The 18,863-nt window shown below is 37.5% G+C and overlaps 1 protein-coding gene across 3 annotated transcripts in view; it reads right to left on the bottom strand.

Moving 5' to 3' along the window:
• Positions 1–18,863, bottom strand: part of SYNPO2 (synaptopodin 2) — a 194,137-nt gene that overhangs the window by 52,285 nt on the left and 122,989 nt on the right. For 2 of the 3 annotated variants that reach the window (XM_054486061.2, XM_054486062.2), the window contains exons 2-4: positions 9,794–9,945; positions 5,936–6,747; positions 1,341–3,523 (exon numbers count right to left, since the gene is read on the bottom strand). In XM_054486061.2, coding sequence (XP_054342036.1) covers positions 1,341–3,523; positions 5,936–6,747; positions 9,794–9,945 — 3,147 coding nt within the window. The remainder of the gene's footprint in view (positions 1–1,340; positions 3,524–5,935; positions 6,748–9,793; positions 9,946–18,863) is intronic. The other variant, XM_054486063.1, reaches the window with a different exon arrangement.

Below are 18,863 nucleotides of genomic sequence, written 5' to 3'. Positions count from 1 at the left end.
CTTGCCTGAATTATCCTGGTCCATCGAATACAAATAGTAAAGTGAAGGTGAGAGAATAGAATTGCAAGGAACGTGGGAGAAGCAGTTGTCAAAAAGCAAAACGAACACAGAAAAAAAATCTGTGAGATCACTCAGAAATGATGCTAATAATTGTGTGCTCTCACCCTATAGTCTCCACACACATGGGGTTCCTTGTGCTTCACAATCAGCCCCTGTAGTCAGTCAGTAAACCTTCAGGTCCCAATCATGTGGTTTCTCCAGGTAAAACAATAGCCATGTATACCTTTATGTGCATCCTGCCTTTTACATGTTACCTCATTATCCTGTATACTCTACCACTTGCCTCAGCTGAGGAAAACAAACTTATGCTTTCATGGGCAACTGGAGATGTACTCACTTCGTTCCTTAAGTAACTGGGGAGGGAAGGTGGGAATCAATCTTTAAAGATAACTATCCTTCTTTCCTTATCCCATTTACTTCATTATTATTATTATTATTATTATTATTATTGAGACAGGGTCTCACTATGTTGCTCAGGCTGGTCTCCAACTCCCGGCCTCAAGCAGTCCTCCCACCTCGGCCTCCCAAAGTGCTAGGATTCCAGGCACGAACCACCATACCCGGCCCCATTTACTTTAAATAAGTTTTCTGATATGAGTTTATATATGTAAAAACATCTGGCAAAGAACCTAATACATAATAAGTGCTCAGTAATTATTAAGACCCTCTTTCTTAACCACTTCTTACTAAACTATATACATTCCAACAATCCTCCAAGTACCTTCTCTGTGATATCAAACAGGTGGCTGAGACTGACAGACCAGAGCTGCTCCCTGTCCTTGATAGATTCCTTATTCCTTTAACACTAGTAATAGAGATAAGACACTACCTAAAAGGGAAATCTCAGTTAATATAGGTTATACCTTCACTACATTTGAACCTTTCACCATAGGAGCACAGCTGTTATGTTACATAAAGGCTGATTCCTGATGTTTGATATCACTGATCACTGTCTTTCTTGTGGCTACAGCACAAATCCTAAGTATCCTGCTTACTTAATATAACGGTACATGTCTATTTTTGGGGTGCTCCTGGATTTTTTAAGTGTGCAAAGAAGATAAATATATTTTAGGTCAATCTGAGTTGGATTTTTGACTCATTAAAAATATTATACTCCTTGGACCCAGATTAGGAGGTGACATATCTGAAATTAAGTAAGTTGAGGACTTTGCTAGGCATTCTCAGGGACTCAAGAAACACTGCAAACAATTCATTTCAAGCAAAGTGGACACTCAGCTTCAGCTACAAGATTACTCTTCCACAACAGATGGTTTCCACACCTGAATTGTGACACCACTTTTCTTGGCTGAGAACTTTGGCCTTGGTGCCACAAAATAAGATGATGAGGCTGATTCTGGCTTTGGCGAGGTGGGAATGCCCACAGGAACTGGGGATGCACTGACTGGTGAGGAGGCCTCTGCAAAGAAGGAAGGAGGAGAGGTATAGGCTGGTACCGAGTACACTGACGAAGCCCGCACATTCGTAGGTGAGGCAGCATTCACTGGCCGGGGAGGAAGAGCTTGCTTCATGGCCAGGGCTGAATTGACCTTGACTGATGACTTCTGGGGGAGGCCATCCTTTGCATCCGGAGGTTGGAAAGTAAACAAGGATGCATTGAGCTGATATGGTTGGTGCTTCATGACATCTAATGCATTGAGGGGTTTCTTCCCCTTTTTCTTGACCGTTTTGGAGGCCTGTGCAGCTGATGGCTGAGACTTGAGAGCAGCCAGTGGGTAAGACGGCGAGTGGATAGGATTATAGGCCACAGGAGGAGGTGCTCGGACATTGGAGGAGTACTTCCAACTGGCCGGGAGAGATGGAGTGGGAGACTGAGCTCGAGCAGCGTGGGCCTGCACCGTGTCTGAATCGACCACATACTTCTCCATTCTCGACTGCCTTTTAGCAAAGAGCTGAGCTCCTCTCCCACTCATTCCTGGAAGCTCATTGGATGGTCCCACTGCACCAGGCTGAACAGCATTGACTGTTGGTGTGGAAACTGTTGGTTTGGGTGTGTAATTCTGACTGGCTACTGCTGCTTGTGGTCCTTTGAAGGGACCAGCCACGTTCAAAGTACTTGCAGGCCGGGCAGGAGGGTAAGAAGGCTGGGTTATTTTGATGGAGGAGACAACGGTGCCCTTTGATGGGTTGGATGTGGGGAAGGCAGGAGGTTGGGTGGGAGCCACTCCTGGAGACCAGACTGGGGAAACTGGAGTTACTGGTTGGGAGGATGAGGACTTGACTGCAGGTTTTGGAGCAACAGGAGGAGGGGTCTTTTGTTTGGCAGAGGAGCTTTGCATGAAATTACAAGCCTCTGCCCCCAAGCTGAGGTAGTCTTCTTCCGGTCCGGAATCACCTCCAGCTCCAGTGCCCCGTTTGCCTTCTGAATTTTGAAGGAGCGACAAGAGTTCAGGATTTGGGCTTACTTTGGGCTCTTTAAAAGTAAACATGGGTTTTGTCGTGCTTCTCCTTTTGGCCTCCTGCAATATTCCTGTTCTTTTTGCTGGCACTGAGATCCTCTCATCTCGGGAAGCTATTCGCTCAGATGAATCGTAAAAGGCTGGCTGGGACCACGGGGCAGCCTGGGGCCATGGAGGGGGCTGTGCTGGGCCAGCAATCGGACTTGATACCCCTCTGGAGAAGGCGTCAGGGGGAGGAGTGACTGCAGAGTAAGGTGGAGGTGCAGGAAAGTCAGCAATGGGACTTGTAATGTTTCGGGTTGGCGAGAAGGGGGTAGCTGGCTGATTCACAGACCCTGGGAAGGGTTTGGCCGTTCTATTCATGGGGACCATCCTCTGGATGTTTGCTGTCTCAGATGCCCCACTGAAGCCATTCTGTTGGGGAACATGGCCAAGACCATGACTCACCTCGATGTAGCTTTTGCTCACAGAGCTCTGCGTTCTCACCGACTCTTCCTCCTTTCTTTGGTAAGAAGTCATGGTTCTCAGGCCATCGGTCTGGGCAGCATTTTGTTCTCTGCTTGGCGTTCCACCTACCTTGTCCTCTTCTTTTTGGGCTGTGATCTGATCCATTCTCTCCCTCCTCTTGGCAAACATGAGGGCTCCCTTGCCTGTGGTGTCTGGTAACATCTCCATCTTGTCTCCTCTATTCAGTTTCTTTTCAATGTCCACCAGTCCAGAATCCCAGTCAAAGTTCACAACTTGTGTGTTGTCGTCAACGTCAGACAATAACTCTTCATCCACCTCTGATTCGCTTGCACCAAGAAATGCTACTTCACATGTATCCTCCTTGTCACCTTCTTCCTCCTCGTCCACCTCTCGCTCAAGCTCGCCAGTACCGTAGCTAACTAGGGTGTATTTCCTGGCCCTCCGACGTCGCTTCTTAAACATCAACACCCCCTTGGAGTTGGGGTTGGGAGCATCCGTTAGAAGAAGGGCAATGCTTTTGCATTTAGATTTTGCTTCCTTCACTTGTTTTTCTGACAGGCTTTCACTCCTCCTGAGCCCTAGGGAAAGTAAAAAAAAAAAAAAATTATATTGAGCTGATGAGTTCAAGGAAGACACCACAGCAACTCAGAAATGAACTCTCCTGGGGGAAAATAAATATGTAAAAAATTGCCATTTAGTACTGAATTTTGAAGAAATCCAACACATTTCTTTTTCTTATTTCTCTTAACATGTTTCCTTCTACAATAATATACTGTTCTATTTGTTTACATAAAAACATTTTATATATGCTGATTAGAATATATGTTTCATACATTTGTTTCTCTAGAGATCCTTCCACTTTAATAATAAAAACTGGCTAGTAAATGTCAATTAATAGGATAAAATTAGAATTAAGAAGGACATAATTTAAAGACATAATATTTTCTGAAAAACAAGATGAGACATATCTCATACTTCCATATTTTAAAATAAAGTGTAAATATAAAACTGTTTCCAGGAATCTTAAAAAGGGAGGAGCGTCCCAAGAAGATGTTTTAAAATTTTCTAAATGTTTTAATGTAATGAATTTAGCTATTGAGGTTTTCTTCTTTCTCTTTTTTCTTTTTTTACCCTGACAACCGCCCCAAATCTTTCCATTCACAGCTACTGGATTAATATAAATTCAAAACACTGAATTAATCATTGAAGGTACTGAATCAATAATTAGTTAAAATTCAAAATATGACATTGTTGTAAATACATATAAGAAACTCTAGCTACAAAGTTTTCTAGACAGATTTGTTTGTAAATGTATTGCTATTTTGGAAATACAATATTACTTTCCTTGCAGCAAGAATAAACCTTGGAGACATTTAAAAATTGACTTGTGACCCACTTAACTGTGTAAAAACTGATGCAGAAATTAAGTCATTTAAAACAAGAATATGATTTTTATTTTATAAAAATAAAAATATTTAAAATTTTCTTTCATTATTACTATTATAAAAAATAAATGGGTGGCAAATTATAGCAACTAAACATATAGCATCTATCATTTATAATTTGTAGTTATATCATATTTTCAATGATAATGACTATGAGTCCCCTAAATTTTTTAATTCCTCAAAATAGTTAAGTGGAAAATTAAGAAAAATTTTTTGACGATTTTATGATTGAAAATTAGCTCTTTTTGTCACAGACTTAATGGTTAATTTTTTAAAAATAAAATATAATCCAAGGAAATAATTTTATGATTACAGGCATTTACTGGTGATCAAATTTTCTAGAGAAAAAATAGTTGAAACTGTGGTTATTACTAAATATAATTCATTTTTTGACTAGTGTTATACAACTTATTAAATTGACAGTCACAGTTGCACAGTTGCTGCTAACTTCACTGCCAACATGTAAAGTATGTGAATGGTGTCTCAATACTCTTGTTTAATATGCTATAAATGTGAAGATGGCCTACAGATGCTTAAAGTATAAGGAATGATTAACCGCACTTGCCAATAAAGCTACAAATGGTTATGCTAAAAATATGCTTTGAAAGGAATAACAATAGGTTAGAAGACTTAATATCCTACTTTGAATAACCAAATTCATTGCTGTTGTGTATCATATATACAGTCAAGTGCCTTTGCCTGTCAGCCTTTACATCCTCAAATAAAATTCCAAAATTAGTAAAAAAAAAAAAAAAAAAAAAAAAAAAAAAAAAAAAAATGAAATAAAACAAAGAAATCCTAACACCTAACTGCAATTCTTATCCCAATTCTCCTTTCTGTCTTCTCTCCCCTGGGTAAAACAAAATGCCATACAAAGCACTGAATTTAAATATATTTTCTGTCTGGAGACATTTAAATGCCTCCACATGGCCCTGGAGACTGACTTCTGTGTCTAGAAGGTAGATGAAACACTTTGCAGTCAAATGAAGACTTGCAAAACGGAGAGGATCATGTAACTGCTCAGTATACACATGTCCTTGTCTGTCAAACTCACTTCTGCAAGCATCATCAAGCTGCACAATGATTTTTTTTCAAAACAAGGATCTGCTTTTGATATCAGTGGTAGAGCTTTTATTTTAAAGACACCTCTCAGTATTAGACTCAACAGTTTTTGACGTTTAAACTGAGTCCACCTGACTTCAAGTGCTTTCTTATGCTATTTTAACATGAAATATTTCAACTTTCTGAAACAAAATGAGTAGGCACATTGACAATATTATTTTCTTTAACAGTTCCTGTGCCTTTGGGGATAAAAAGAAATCCATGAAAAATGTTTAAATCTATATGAAGTTCAGACTTATTGCTTCCCATTTAGAAACTGGTATTCTCCACAATTTCACATTTGTGATTTTGTGCACTAATTAAATATTTCTTTAAGCCAATGAGCAACATAAGAAAAATCTTGCTGAAAAACTCATGCAAGCAAAGAAGCAGCAAAATGCCCCCAACTCCCAAGCCCCTTCTGAAAGCCCAGGCAGAACTTACGTGCATGCCGCGCTCGGTGCTTGTGAGGTCTGCTGTGATCCTTTTCCGAGCGTGGATCTTCTCCCTGCTCTGTGCCTTCTGATGAGACGGCAAAGGATACCAGAGAAGGAGGTGCTTCTGACTGCCCTCCTTCCACTGGAGAATCCACAGACTCCTTTCCTGCCTGAAGCCTGCACCCTTCTGTCTTCTGCCTGTCAGAGCAGTCGAGGATCACTTCCACCCGGGGCAGTCCCGCATCTCCTGCTTCACTTTCCTGGATCACTCTCAACTCTCTGCCACTGGAGATCTGGATTATCTTGCTGGACCTCAGGAAAGGGTCTGCTTTCTCATTAGTAGGGATCGAATTTATGTGGACAATCCTGTCATGTGACAAGTTAGGGTCTGGGTCAGGAGACTTAGATTTTTCAGCTCCCGGGAGAGCCACTGAAGGGCCACTAGCGCCCTTATGTCTCTCCTGTGAAAGGGACAGTTGCAGCTCAACCACAGGGCCAGGCTGTACCGCTTCTACCTTCTCCCTTAAGATCAGCTCTTCTGCCACGCGTCCTATTTGGGAGTCAAGCATTTGGGGAGCCCTTTGGTAGCTCGGGCCTGTTTCTTCTTTCAAGCTGCCTGCACGATCGTGACCACTTCTTTGGTTCTCAGCTAGGGGAACTTCAGTCTTGACAGGGGCGAGGAAGAATTCTGTGCACTGGGTCTTTGTGGCTGGTCGAATCTGCAGGGTGGTACTTTCCACATAACCCCCATGTGTGAGATGCTCGAGGTTTTTGTTTTCATTTTCAGATATCAAAGCCTCACTTATTCCACTGGATGGTCTGCACACAGAAAAATCATTCCAGACACTTAAATCAGACTATGTTACATCTGCCAAAGAACTTCCTGACACTTTTGTGATGTCTAATACGTGATATAGTCAAAATATTTTCTTCTAAATGTCAATTGCAACATATTTGAAAACAGAAGGTGGCAACATGTTCATATTATTACTTAAAGAGATACCAAATAAACTTTTTTAAAAGCACAAAGAAACTCTTACACAAGATTATGAAACCTGAATCCATCCTAAATTCAGCTTTTATTTTTAAAAAACTACATGGATCCCCTTTATCTGTAAGTACTTGGAATCTGGGTATCTCCTATAATGAGTTTGCTAGAATGTGACAAAGCATTTCAATGTCTTATTGACTAAGTTTTGGTCTAGACATTATGAAGTCCCACAAACATATCCAGCACCTTCAGATCAATCTTAACTTACAGATAACTCAACTAGTCCTTTTAGAGGCTGTGCTTTCTTGAAAGGAATGACATAGAAGCTGTTTTTTAAGCCCCAGTGAGCATGTGTTTTGTAATAAGTGGACCCAGCCCAGTACTCTCTTGTGTAAAGAGAAATCCTTTCCATGCTGCAATGAATCATTAAGTCACGGAGTATTTATAATCTTGAGATGTCTCCCTTTCTTCTATTTGAATCTGTTTCTTGGAGTATTTTCTTTTTAGGATATCTGAAGTCAAACTGTTCCTTTATCTCTCAGCTAAGGAGCCTAGAGCTGTACACCACAGTTCTTTGATTTTGATCTTCCCAGTTGTTTGTGCAAATTTGGGTTTGTGAGAAGAAGCAATGTCAGTTTAAGAGTTAAATAACTTCTTTCTGAAACTCTAATTTAAACTGTAAATGTTTTTAGAAGTATTATTCACAGAACAGCTGTAGGAAATGCCTTCATTTTTTATATTTGTATTTTTTTTTAATTTTAGAAGCAGCATAATTATCTTTGCCCCTTTCCTCCTTCCTTAAAAGATAGTTATGACTAATGCAGGGAACATCAGTTGAAGGGCGTGAGCTTCTACTTGTATTCTACTCAAAGGAATTTACCTTAGAATTTATATAGTAGTGCAATTTCAGACCATTGCTCAAAATACTTACTCCTAACTTTGTTTTCAACTGCATTTGGCAAAACAAAACTAAACAAAATAAAAACAAACTAACAGTTAAACAAAATGTACCTTTCTCTATATGCAAGTAATTGGAAAAGCTTCCTCGTAATATAGTATTTATACAACATTATAATATCGTATTAAAAAAGCATGATGTTAGCAAATTAGATCATTATTATGTAGAAAATGTTAAATACATTGTTAAACTGAATTTGAGGGTACCAAAAGGTCAGAGAGTTTTAATTTAGGAAGGCCTTGGGATGGAAGTAGATTAAACTTTGAATTACGTTAGCAATCAATTGTGAAGCTGAGAAAAGCATAGTTTCAATTCATGCCAGCCTTGTAGACCAATACAGACAAATGGCCAGATAAATATTAACATTTATCAGCAGCTGAAGTAAAATAAATAGACATGAGTAAATATCATAAAAGCATGAGCGAATAAAGTTTTATGCCTTAAAACATTCATTTCTCATCAGTCTACATAGGTACTCATCAAGTCCACAATTTATGTGTCACAATTATAGAATTTTTAAAATCTTATTTTAAGAACATTCAAGATAATAGAGATGGAATGTTAAAGGAGTTATTTTAAAATAGTCTTACCGAGCTATCTCTGGGCAATAGTTCAGGAAAAGTAAAAACACTTGTCCTCTACTGATAGATGACAGTGATATGAGTGACAGAAATATTTATTGCAGGAAACAATATTCAGATATTTAAAATAGTGGTAGTGGTGGTGATGATAATAATTGCTTTTGACTTGATTTTCAATTGAGATTCCACTTTGAATCCTACCAATTAGTTACTTACTTTGTAAATTTTTTTTATTTTATAAATTTAATTATGTATTAGTAAATTATGTATTTTATAAACTTATTTTCTCTTCATAACATGAAGGAAGGATTCTAAGGCCTTAAACACTGAGTTTGATGGGTAAATATTTAGATTATAAGAATAATGCTAGATTTCCATTGTTGTCTCAAGATTTTTGCCATAGTGAGTTCATTTTTGTCCCGAACGGAATCATACTGAATGATTAGCAGAGGGGTAACTGTGCGTAGTGTTTCTGCAGAGTTGAGGAAAAACCTGGAGGACCTTGAGGTTCATCTTGAGACGTCCTCTGACGTATTCCTAAAAGCTGCTCTCCAGGAAGCCAAAGCTTTCCTTTCTGGATTCATTATCATGCAGTAGCCAGCTTCCGCTGCAAAATCAGTATGGATTGTACTGTGATTTGTACACCATAAAAATGTCAATGCTGTAGTTTTTTTTGTTATTGTCCTCATTGTTTTCTTTTGTTTTTTACATTTAAAGGTTTCTTTTATATTGTTAAACAACTATGTGGGGATGGTCATATTTGAAGAGATTGAATTCCCAAATGACCTGTGTTGGTAGTGCAAAAACCTTATTCTAATCATCTGCTTTTGTCCATCCTCAAATATTGGTTTTACTGGAGAAATCCAGCTGCTTGTAAGTTTTTGTTGTTGTTTCTCTTTTCTGTCTCTTAGGCATCCTCTTTTAATGAAAAATTGTACAGCTTAATGGTCTAATATTTAAACATTTTGAATTCATCTGTGCATCTGATAATTACAATTGAGTGATTCTGATCCATCACAAAATCTTTACCTATCAAAGAAATATTAAGTTATGCTCAATATACTGAGCTTTCTAAGGAAGGAGCCTAAAATACCTAAGACTTTCAACAAAGTGCTTGAAACAAGGATTTTCAACTTAATTCTCAATTAACCAGAAAGTTTGGCTGAATAGAACTGACTATTTTTCAAACACAGTGGTGTTTCTGTTTAACTATACTAACCTTCTACAAAGCACCCCTAATTTCTCCATAAATGACAAGTTATATATGTAGTAAAAGCTATAATCATTCCCATGTAGCTTCAAGAGAAAATACATATTCCAGCAAATCCATTGTACCTTTTGATGAGCATTTGGAGAGAGTCTGTTATGCTTTCCATGAGCTTGATGACTTCAGGGTAGGTGAGATCTGCGCAAGGGTTGCCATTGATGGAAACCACTTCATCTCCCTCACAAAGCCCAGACCCGGAGGCTTTGCTGTGATTTCGAATCTGAGTGGAATAAAAAAGGAGACATAGTAGAATGATATAATTTGTAAAAAGCAAGCCACCATCTCTGAGAAACAAATCTGTCAACTGTAACACCAGCCCTGATTTTTAATTCACCTGTTAACCTGTAAGACCATTTAAATACTTCTTACCACCCTATGAACACACACACAGATACACACTTTATCATGTACCATAATATCAACATTTAATTCATAGCATTGTAAGTAAACAGGAAAAAAGAAAGTAAATCAACGTAAAGGAACCAGACAGAATTAAAGAAATAAAAAATAGAGAAGAGTGAAAAAAGATGTTAAAGGCTTACATTGATGGCATTAAAAATAATTATTCAGGCCAGGCGTGGTGGCTTACGACTGTAATCCCAGCACTTTGGGAGGCCAAGGCGGGTGGATCACGAGGTCAGGAGTTCGAGACCAGCCTGGCCAACATGGTGAAACCCCATCTCTACTAAAAAGTACAAAAATTAGCTGGGCATGGTGATGTGTGCCTGTAGTCCCAGCTACTCAGGAGGCTGAGGCAGGAGAATTGCATGAGCCCAGGAGGTGGAGGTTGCAGTGAGCCAATATCACACCATTGCAATCCAGCCTGGGCAACAGAGCAAGACTCTGTCTCAAAAATAAAATAAAATAAAATAAAATAATTCAGGCCAGGCACAGTGGCTGATGCCTATAATCCCAGCACTTTGGGAGGCTGAGGCAGGTGGATCTCTTGAGCTCAGCAGTTTGAGACCAGCCCGGTCAATATGGCAAGACCCTGTCTCTAAAAAAAAAAAAAAAAAAACCTACAAAAAATGCAAAAATTAGCCCAGCTTGGTGGTGCATGCCTGTGATCCTAGCCACACAGGAGGCAGAAGTGGGAGGATTGCTTGAGCCAGGAGGTGGAGGTTGCAGTGAGCCAAGATCACGCCGCTGCACTCCAGCCTGGAGGACAGAGCAAGACCGTGTCTTAAAACATTATGATGATGATGATGATGATTCCACATTGATTTACTCCAGTGAGAAAGTGACCTCCTGCATTAAAATAAATTTTAAAATCCTTCCCATTGCCAAGGTGAATGAAACGCCATGACTATAAGAAAGAGGTACAAGACAGGGCAACTTGTTTGAGGAGAGAGCTGTACAGCTAAATGGACTGATAAAAACCATCCCAGTATAGTGGGGCACCAGGGAGCCTGGATATTAGGGAATATGTCAAAGAGAGAAATGCTTCATTGAAATCAGCTACTCCAGGCATGGTACTAAGAAAACTTTAGCAAAAAAGAAAGAAAAAAGAGATTACTTTGCAGAAAGTAAAAGCAGCCCTACCATAAGCACTGTGTCATAATCTACTGGAATATTCTTACTCCAGTAAGAGATCAAAGACCAAGGGAAATGAGAGGTCAGGTCTATGCTCTCCTTGGTGGACCTGCTGGGCCATGGCTTAGCAGTGGCTCTGTTCTTCAGTCTAGAGAGTTGCAGCTCCTGTCAGCCTCTATCATCGCCTTAACTCGTTAGGTTCCAACAACACACATTATCTCCTTGTACCTTTGGGCCTACGGGTGATAATAGCTTCCTGCTCTCAATCTCTGGGTTTCTGGGTGCTTCATTATCATTTGTTGGTTCCCTTAAGACTACCTTTAGTCTCTGCATTGCATTATCTTGAATTCTTCTTTGAGCATGCCACCTATTTCCTGCTGGAGCCCTAAGTGATACTAATGTGCTTAGATTTCATTTTATGAGTTCAATTGTTCTCAATGAACCATGTATGATGACCATACAGTCTCAAATTTAAGAATACTTTAAGATACTTTTCTAGATTTTTTCTACCAAGGATTATTCCTTTTTATTAAAATAAAGCTTCTGAGCCTAGAGAGGTGAACACCAGGTAAGCAGCACTTCTTGAAGAATGTTTTCATGGCTAGGCTTATTTCTGACTGGGCACAAAATGTATTTCAATTTATCTCTAAAAGCTGCCCACTAATTCCTGCTAAAGTCTTAAATGATAATTCATATATTAACTCATATAGGTTTAAAGTTTACATCTACAAGTTCATTTTAAATGATACTCTTGAAAGCAAAATATTACCTTTAAGAGCCAAAACAATGGCATTATTGAAATTCGAAGTGATTCAATTAGTTTTGTTGTGGGAGGGCCCATCCTTCTATTGTCATAAATTATAATCTATAGAAAGCCTTCCACACTGCTGACAAATCAATATCATTACCTCTTGGGGAAGAATATACTAATTTATTGGAAAATATAATTTATTTTTGGAATATACTAATTTATTGGAAAATACTAATTTATTAGAAAACATTAAATGAACTCAATATTCCAAGACTATAAGAAAGTCACAAAAGCAATGAGAAAGAGAATTTCACCTAATTTTGAAAATATCCATTTAGCTGTTAAATATATTTGTTTTGTTTTATCTTGCATGAAATATTTAAAATGAAAGATCACAAGAAATTTTTTAATAAGTAAAGGATACAACAATATCCAACAGTAAACATCTGTGTCAGGGTTAGAGTCATTCACATTTCAGTTACCGAAATTTATTTATAAAGACAAATTAGGTAGGTAATAGAGGTTATTTTTGAGGCATAAAATCATTCATTCAATGGAGTCAGATATACCAGGATTCGAACAGAACATCATCCTTTGGAGGACCAAAGAGGTTTTATGTTGATAAAACAGAGGTGTCATTATACTCTGTGCCCCCCAGGACCCAATCTTAGGTAGAAGTTCTGTTTATTAGCCATGAGTTGTCTGAGTTTTAAACTGGGATTGCAGAAGAAGATGAAAAATTGATTCGTTAAAAATAAATAATCTCCCAACTTAACAGAGCTGCCTGTTATCCAAACATGTGTTACATGATAGGAAAAGTGCAGTTAATCATCCTGCTTGTCAAGTTGGAGCTCTTAATCGTATCTAAATAAGCCAGTGCATCATGGTAAGAGTCATTAGCATTCCTTCAGAGAATACATTCTGAGGTCAACATTCACAATCAACTGCTGTGATTGCGTTTCACTGAACTTTCACATTCATCTGAATAACAAGAAATCTTTTTCCCTCAAGAACCTTGTTATATATGATGAGAACTTTTCTTGTTACTTAAGTTTTTCTGAAGGACTACTCTTTCTCCATTTTTTATAGAACTCTTCAACCAAATAAACATGGTATGACAGGGTCTCATAGTAGTATCAAGAAGGATAAACATGTATTAGTGTACCTAAGATCCTTACCTTCTATTGTGCGTAATTATGTATTTTTATAATTGTATAAGTGTGCATGTTTATGTGAATAAAGATTCTAACACTTGAAAATGTTCTTATTTGTGAAACTGAAAGACACTGTGCATCACAAAACTAAATTTAGACACAAAAATTATTAGTACTGATGATACCAATTCTCTATCAGTGAACTTATCAACCAGTCTCCTTAAGCCATTAGTCTTGGATTCATAAAATACATGTAGTAGTGGGAAAGGGTACCAACTCTGAGGGAACAAGACATGGGTTTCAACTGTGTTGCTCCTATGCTTACTACCTGTCTGAATCTAGATGAGTTACGCTACTACCCTGAGCTTTAGTTTTCTAAAGTGTAAAATGGTGCTAATAAATTTTATCAGTCTAGATGTTTAATCAGGATTAGAAATAATGTGTGTAAAGTTCCATGATGTACCTACAGCTCAAAGAAGTGCTCAAGAAGGGACTGGTGAATTCAGACGTGTTGGCTTTCTACACACACAGAGTTACATATAAAATATTTTTAAAAATTAAAAAATAGACAATATTATGACTCAATGTGTTACAAGTTCAAAATTGAGTATAATTATCTTTCATAAACTGTGATTTGACACAAAATACCTGTGTGGGCACATGATGCAATTCCTTTCCTTTGAAAACATTCCTTTAGAGACCTCATTCCACATATAATATATTAGACCCTGAGTGAGTTCTTATCCTGAAAATATTGTATTCTTTTTCAGTATCTCCCAATTTAATCAGATCACATAACTAAGAGATATTGGTAATGTCAGTAGTTACCAAATGCAATACTATGTTTCATTGCTTACCACCTTTTTGTTTTGGTTTGCTAATTTTTATTTTAGGTTTAGGGGTACATGTGAAGGTTTGTTACAGAGGTAGACACATGTCACGGGGGATTGTTGTACACATTACTGCATCACCCAGGAATTAAGCCCAGTACCCAAAAGTTATCTTTTCTGCTCTTCTCCCTCCTCCCAGCCTCCCCCATCAAGTAAACTCCTGTGTCTGTTGTTTCCTTCCTTGTGTTCATAGTTCTTATCATTTAGCTCCCACTTATAAGTGAGAACATGCAGCTTACCAACTTTAAAAACTTTTTATTTAAAATTATTATGGATACATAATAGTTATACATATTTATGGGGTATGTGTGATATTTTGATACAAGCTAATGATCAAACCAGTGTAATTAGGGTATCCATCACCTCAAATATTTATCATTTCTTTGTGCTAGGAACATTTCAATTGCCCTCTTTTAGTTATCTTGAAGTATACAATAAATTATTGTTAACTATAGTCATGCCACAAAACACCAGATCTTATTTCTTCTAACTGTATTTTTGTACCCATCAACCATCTCCAGTTTATCCCCCTCTCTTCTCTACTACCCTTCCCAGTCTCTGGTAACCATCACTCTACTCTCTATCTTTTATCAGAAAGAGAGGTAATAATGAATGCTGGCAAGGATGTGGAGAAAGAGGAACCCACATACCCTGTTGGTGGGAATGCAAATTAGTCCAGTCACTATGGAGAATCACATGGAGGTTCCTCAGAAAATTAAAACTAGAACTAGCCAGCAATCCTACTGCTGGTTATATATCCAATATAAAGGAAATCAGTATATTGAAGAGATATCTGCACTCCCAAGTTTACTGCAGCACTATTCACAATAGCGAAGATATGGAATCAACCTAAGTGTCCATCAGTGGATGAGTGGATAAAGAAAAAGTGGTACATATACACAGTGGAATATTATTCAGTCATAAAAAATGAAAGCCTGTCATTTTCAACAACATGGATGGAGCTGGAGGGCATTATCTTAAGTGAAACAAGCCATGTGCAAAAAGACAAATATTGATCATTCTCACTCACATGTGAGGATTTCCATTTCTTGATCCATGCCAGGAAAGATTTATTTTACCAACACCAAGTGAAATTGGAAAGTTAAGACTTCTCTGGGAAATTTAACGACATTATTTACATTTCATAGACTAAATCTGAGAAGACTTTTGGCTATGCTAATTTAGTTTTATGAATAAAAATTCTTTGCAAAATTTAAAAAAACTCATTTTTCTCTTCTGTTGTTCTCTCTTCATTTCCAGGTCTTCCAAGACTGACTAGAAAGCAGGTCTCAGATCTGATTTCTCATCAACCTAGTACACAAATTATTTTGTGTTGTGTATATAGCTTATCAATCATGCCAGCTTGCTGTCAGGAGAACTAAATTTTGTCTCAGGAGCTGCATTTTCATGTATAATTCATTGACAAGTCCTGCTGGAAAATGTCAGAGTGAGTGATAGAAACAAGGCAATCTCTTCCTTAAATCCACTATTATAATCTATTGAAATCAATGAGAAAGAGAAAATTAGCATAAATTTGCCTATCACATGTGGGGCTCTTCTCAATCCATATGATGAAGTCTCAGGGACCTGGCAATAACTAAGAGAGGATGAAAGAGATGATCGTGATCTCAGGCAACAATTAAAGTTTCAGAGATTTTTTTTTTGATGGAAAATGTAGTCTACATGTTCTAGTAGTTCTTTTGGGAGCTCCCGCCTTTCCTCAATTTTCTACTTCAGGCATTTTGCAAAACTGCCTGTAAGACAAGGTTTAATAAGCATTCCCTTACCCCAACTGGCTCTTAAACCAAAGCCTTAGGTAGATCTGTATCCTTCAACTAATACCAGAGGAATGGTCAGAGGAGGCAGAGCAAGATGATAGTAGCTAAGATCTTAGAAATAAGTTCATAATTCCATTTTCAGAGGGTTTGCTATCCAGATCCTAAACACCAACCTCAGTCCTTGGGATTCAATTCTACAAATCATGTGTCTAAATAATGCAAATAAAGTTAAAACTGTATATTCAAATCAGGTGACAGGTGTAAATTCAAACAGACACTACAATTTTTGGTTATTCTACACTCAGTACCTCAATTCAAGCTCATAACCTGTTCTCATGTTGGGTTTTGGTTTGAAGATCATGACCTTTCTTCCTCTTGTCAACAAGATATGTCCAGACAAAAACGTTTTCTTTTGGATGATTGTCTTTACTCTCAGAGACCAAGTCACCATAAAAGTAAAAAGTATTCATGGTAGCAACCTTGGAAATGTTCCTGGAGTAATAACTATCTTTGACAGGAATGAGAGCCCTAATTTGTGGGGCTGCATACTTAAGAATCTTCATACCAAAGTGATTCCACAGGCAGAAATGATGCTGCAATATAACTGCTATGAGCTGTTATAAAGCAGCCATCATGATGCTAGAAAACTAAGTACAAATATGGAATGGTATTCTCTGCTTTTCTTTCTTTCCTAAGAATGTAAACATCCTAGCTCTTTCAGGCAAACATTGATAGAGCAGAGCCTAGCAGGACATGTGCCTGTCTACTTTTTGCTGGATAAATCATGAAAGATTGCACAGAGGTCTTTGAATTACAGGCAGATTATTTTTATAAACATTTGTGCAGAATATGAAAAAATACTTTTTAAAAAACTCCTAATAAAAGCACATGTAAAATTTAAAAGACTCTATGTAAATACTCTTTTTAATAAGAATTACTAAGAAAAGAGAGCAGAACTAGAACTATTTGGGTTTCCTAAATTTTAGTTTTTTTTTTTTTTTTTTTTGAGATGGAGTCTTGCTCTTGTTGCCCAGGCTGGAGTGCAATGGCACAATCTCTGCTCACTGTAACCTCCGCCTCCTGGGTTCAAGCATTCTCCTGCCTCAGCCTCCCAAGTAGCTGGGAGGCTCCCACCACCACGCATGGCTAATTTTTGTATTTTTAGTAGAGATGGGGTTTCGCCATGTTGGCCAGGCTGGTCTCGAACTCCTGACCTCGTGATCCGCCCACCTCGGCCTCCCAAAGTGCTGGGATTACAGGCATGAGCCACCATGCCTGGTCTCAGTTGATATTTATTAACTGGACATACAACTTTTAACTGAGAAATTAACATGCTAATAAGAATTAGTTATCTAAAGAACTTACAAGTAAGCTCTCAACAGTTTTTTGAATGGTCAAAATACAGTTAAAAATAAAGTTCACTAAAACTTCTGGACATTACTGAAAGTATACGGATCCTAGCCTCAGTCTATTTCATCAATTTTATACGATTCTATTTACCATCGTTATTTGGTTTAGAAAATTAGAAGTGGGGAGAAAATCATGTATCCTGTATAAAGGAAAATGGCAAAGTTAATACAAATGCCAAAGTTAGGGAGTAAAAGCCAAATTTAAAAACACATGAAAATCTTAACAACAACAAAAAGGCTCAGAAGATTGGGCCACTCAACTGAAGGTGTAAAAAACTCTCACATGCTCAATAGGACTTAATGCCTCTGCTCTATTCAAATAAAATAATGGGCATTAATAATAATGATCCCCAGACATTTAAAATGTTTATATCATTTTTAGCAGACTGATTAGATGCAGAAAAACACATGATATCTTTAGGAAAGAGTACATCCCAAATAGCTAAAAGAGGTTCTGATATTTAAAGGTATAATTGAACCTGAGGCATTTCTGCATTAATAAAGTAAAGGAAATGATTTAGAATCCATAATGTAAGGTCCCAGATACCTTGCTTATATGGCTTTTTTTTTCTGAAACTGTTTAGTTTCAGATATAAACGTCTCATGTACCCAACAAATATACCTGTCTGGAGTGCCCTGTTTTTCTACAGCTCTAGACATGTGAAGTTGTCCTGTATTTGTCTCAACTAGATGAATCCGTTTATTCTTCTAGTTTTCTCATAAATAAAACTACAAGTAAAGAAGATATATGTCAAATGAAATTTTTTCTCCAAATGATAGGAGTAAAGACTTTTAAAAATTTATAAGTTCTATTATTTTGCTGTGGATTTGCAGTTATTAGTAGACTGGCGATCTTGTCTTAATTCTGTCACTAACTCATGTGATTTCGAGCAAAGCATTTAAGCTATTAGGGAATCATTTTCCACACCTGGAGAATGAAGGCATTCCCTCCAGATTCCTAATTCTATACTTTGTCAAACTGTAATACATATAAGATACATTAGGGTGCTTCCATTTTGGAAAGAATCACATCAAATTGTCATTGAAGTTTTAATTTAAAAAGTATCAACTGTACAAATGTATAAATATTTGTCATAGTTTTAATCAAGAAAGTTAAGTTGACTGCACTGAACATTTACTGTAGCAGGATATTGGGGGAAAAGACAGGGCCAATAACGTCTTCACATGACTGAGATAATATCTGCCTTCCCAGCCACAGCACATACTTGAGAGGTTTGATTGACAAAAAAACTGTCTGGTGCAGGAGCCAGGGGGATTTAATCATGTCAGAAAGACTGCCCTTTCAGGGAAGAGCTGGTTTAAACAATCACTTTCAAGGCTTTAATTAACTGGAATTTCATTTAGGCCATCATCGGTGTTTAAGAGTATGTGATCTATAGAAGCAATTCTTAAACATTTTGGTCTTAGGAACTGTTTAGACTCTTAAAAATAATTAAGGACTTCAAAGATACTCTGTTTTGAGTTCGCTGTATTGATATTTACCATGTTAGATATCAAAAATAGGAAATTTAAAATTTTTATTAAATTTAAAATAACAAACCTACTGCATGTTAACATAAGTACTTTTTTATGAAAAACCGTATTGTATAAAACAGGTAATGT

Source organism: Pongo pygmaeus, chromosome 3 (assembly GCF_028885625.2).
Source record: "Pongo pygmaeus isolate AG05252 chromosome 3, NHGRI_mPonPyg2-v2.0_pri, whole genome shotgun sequence".
NCBI lineage: Eukaryota > Metazoa > Chordata > Mammalia > Primates > Hominidae > Pongo > Pongo pygmaeus.
The sequence above is the reverse complement of the archived record's forward strand: the minus strand, read 5'-3'. Positions and strand labels throughout refer to the sequence as shown.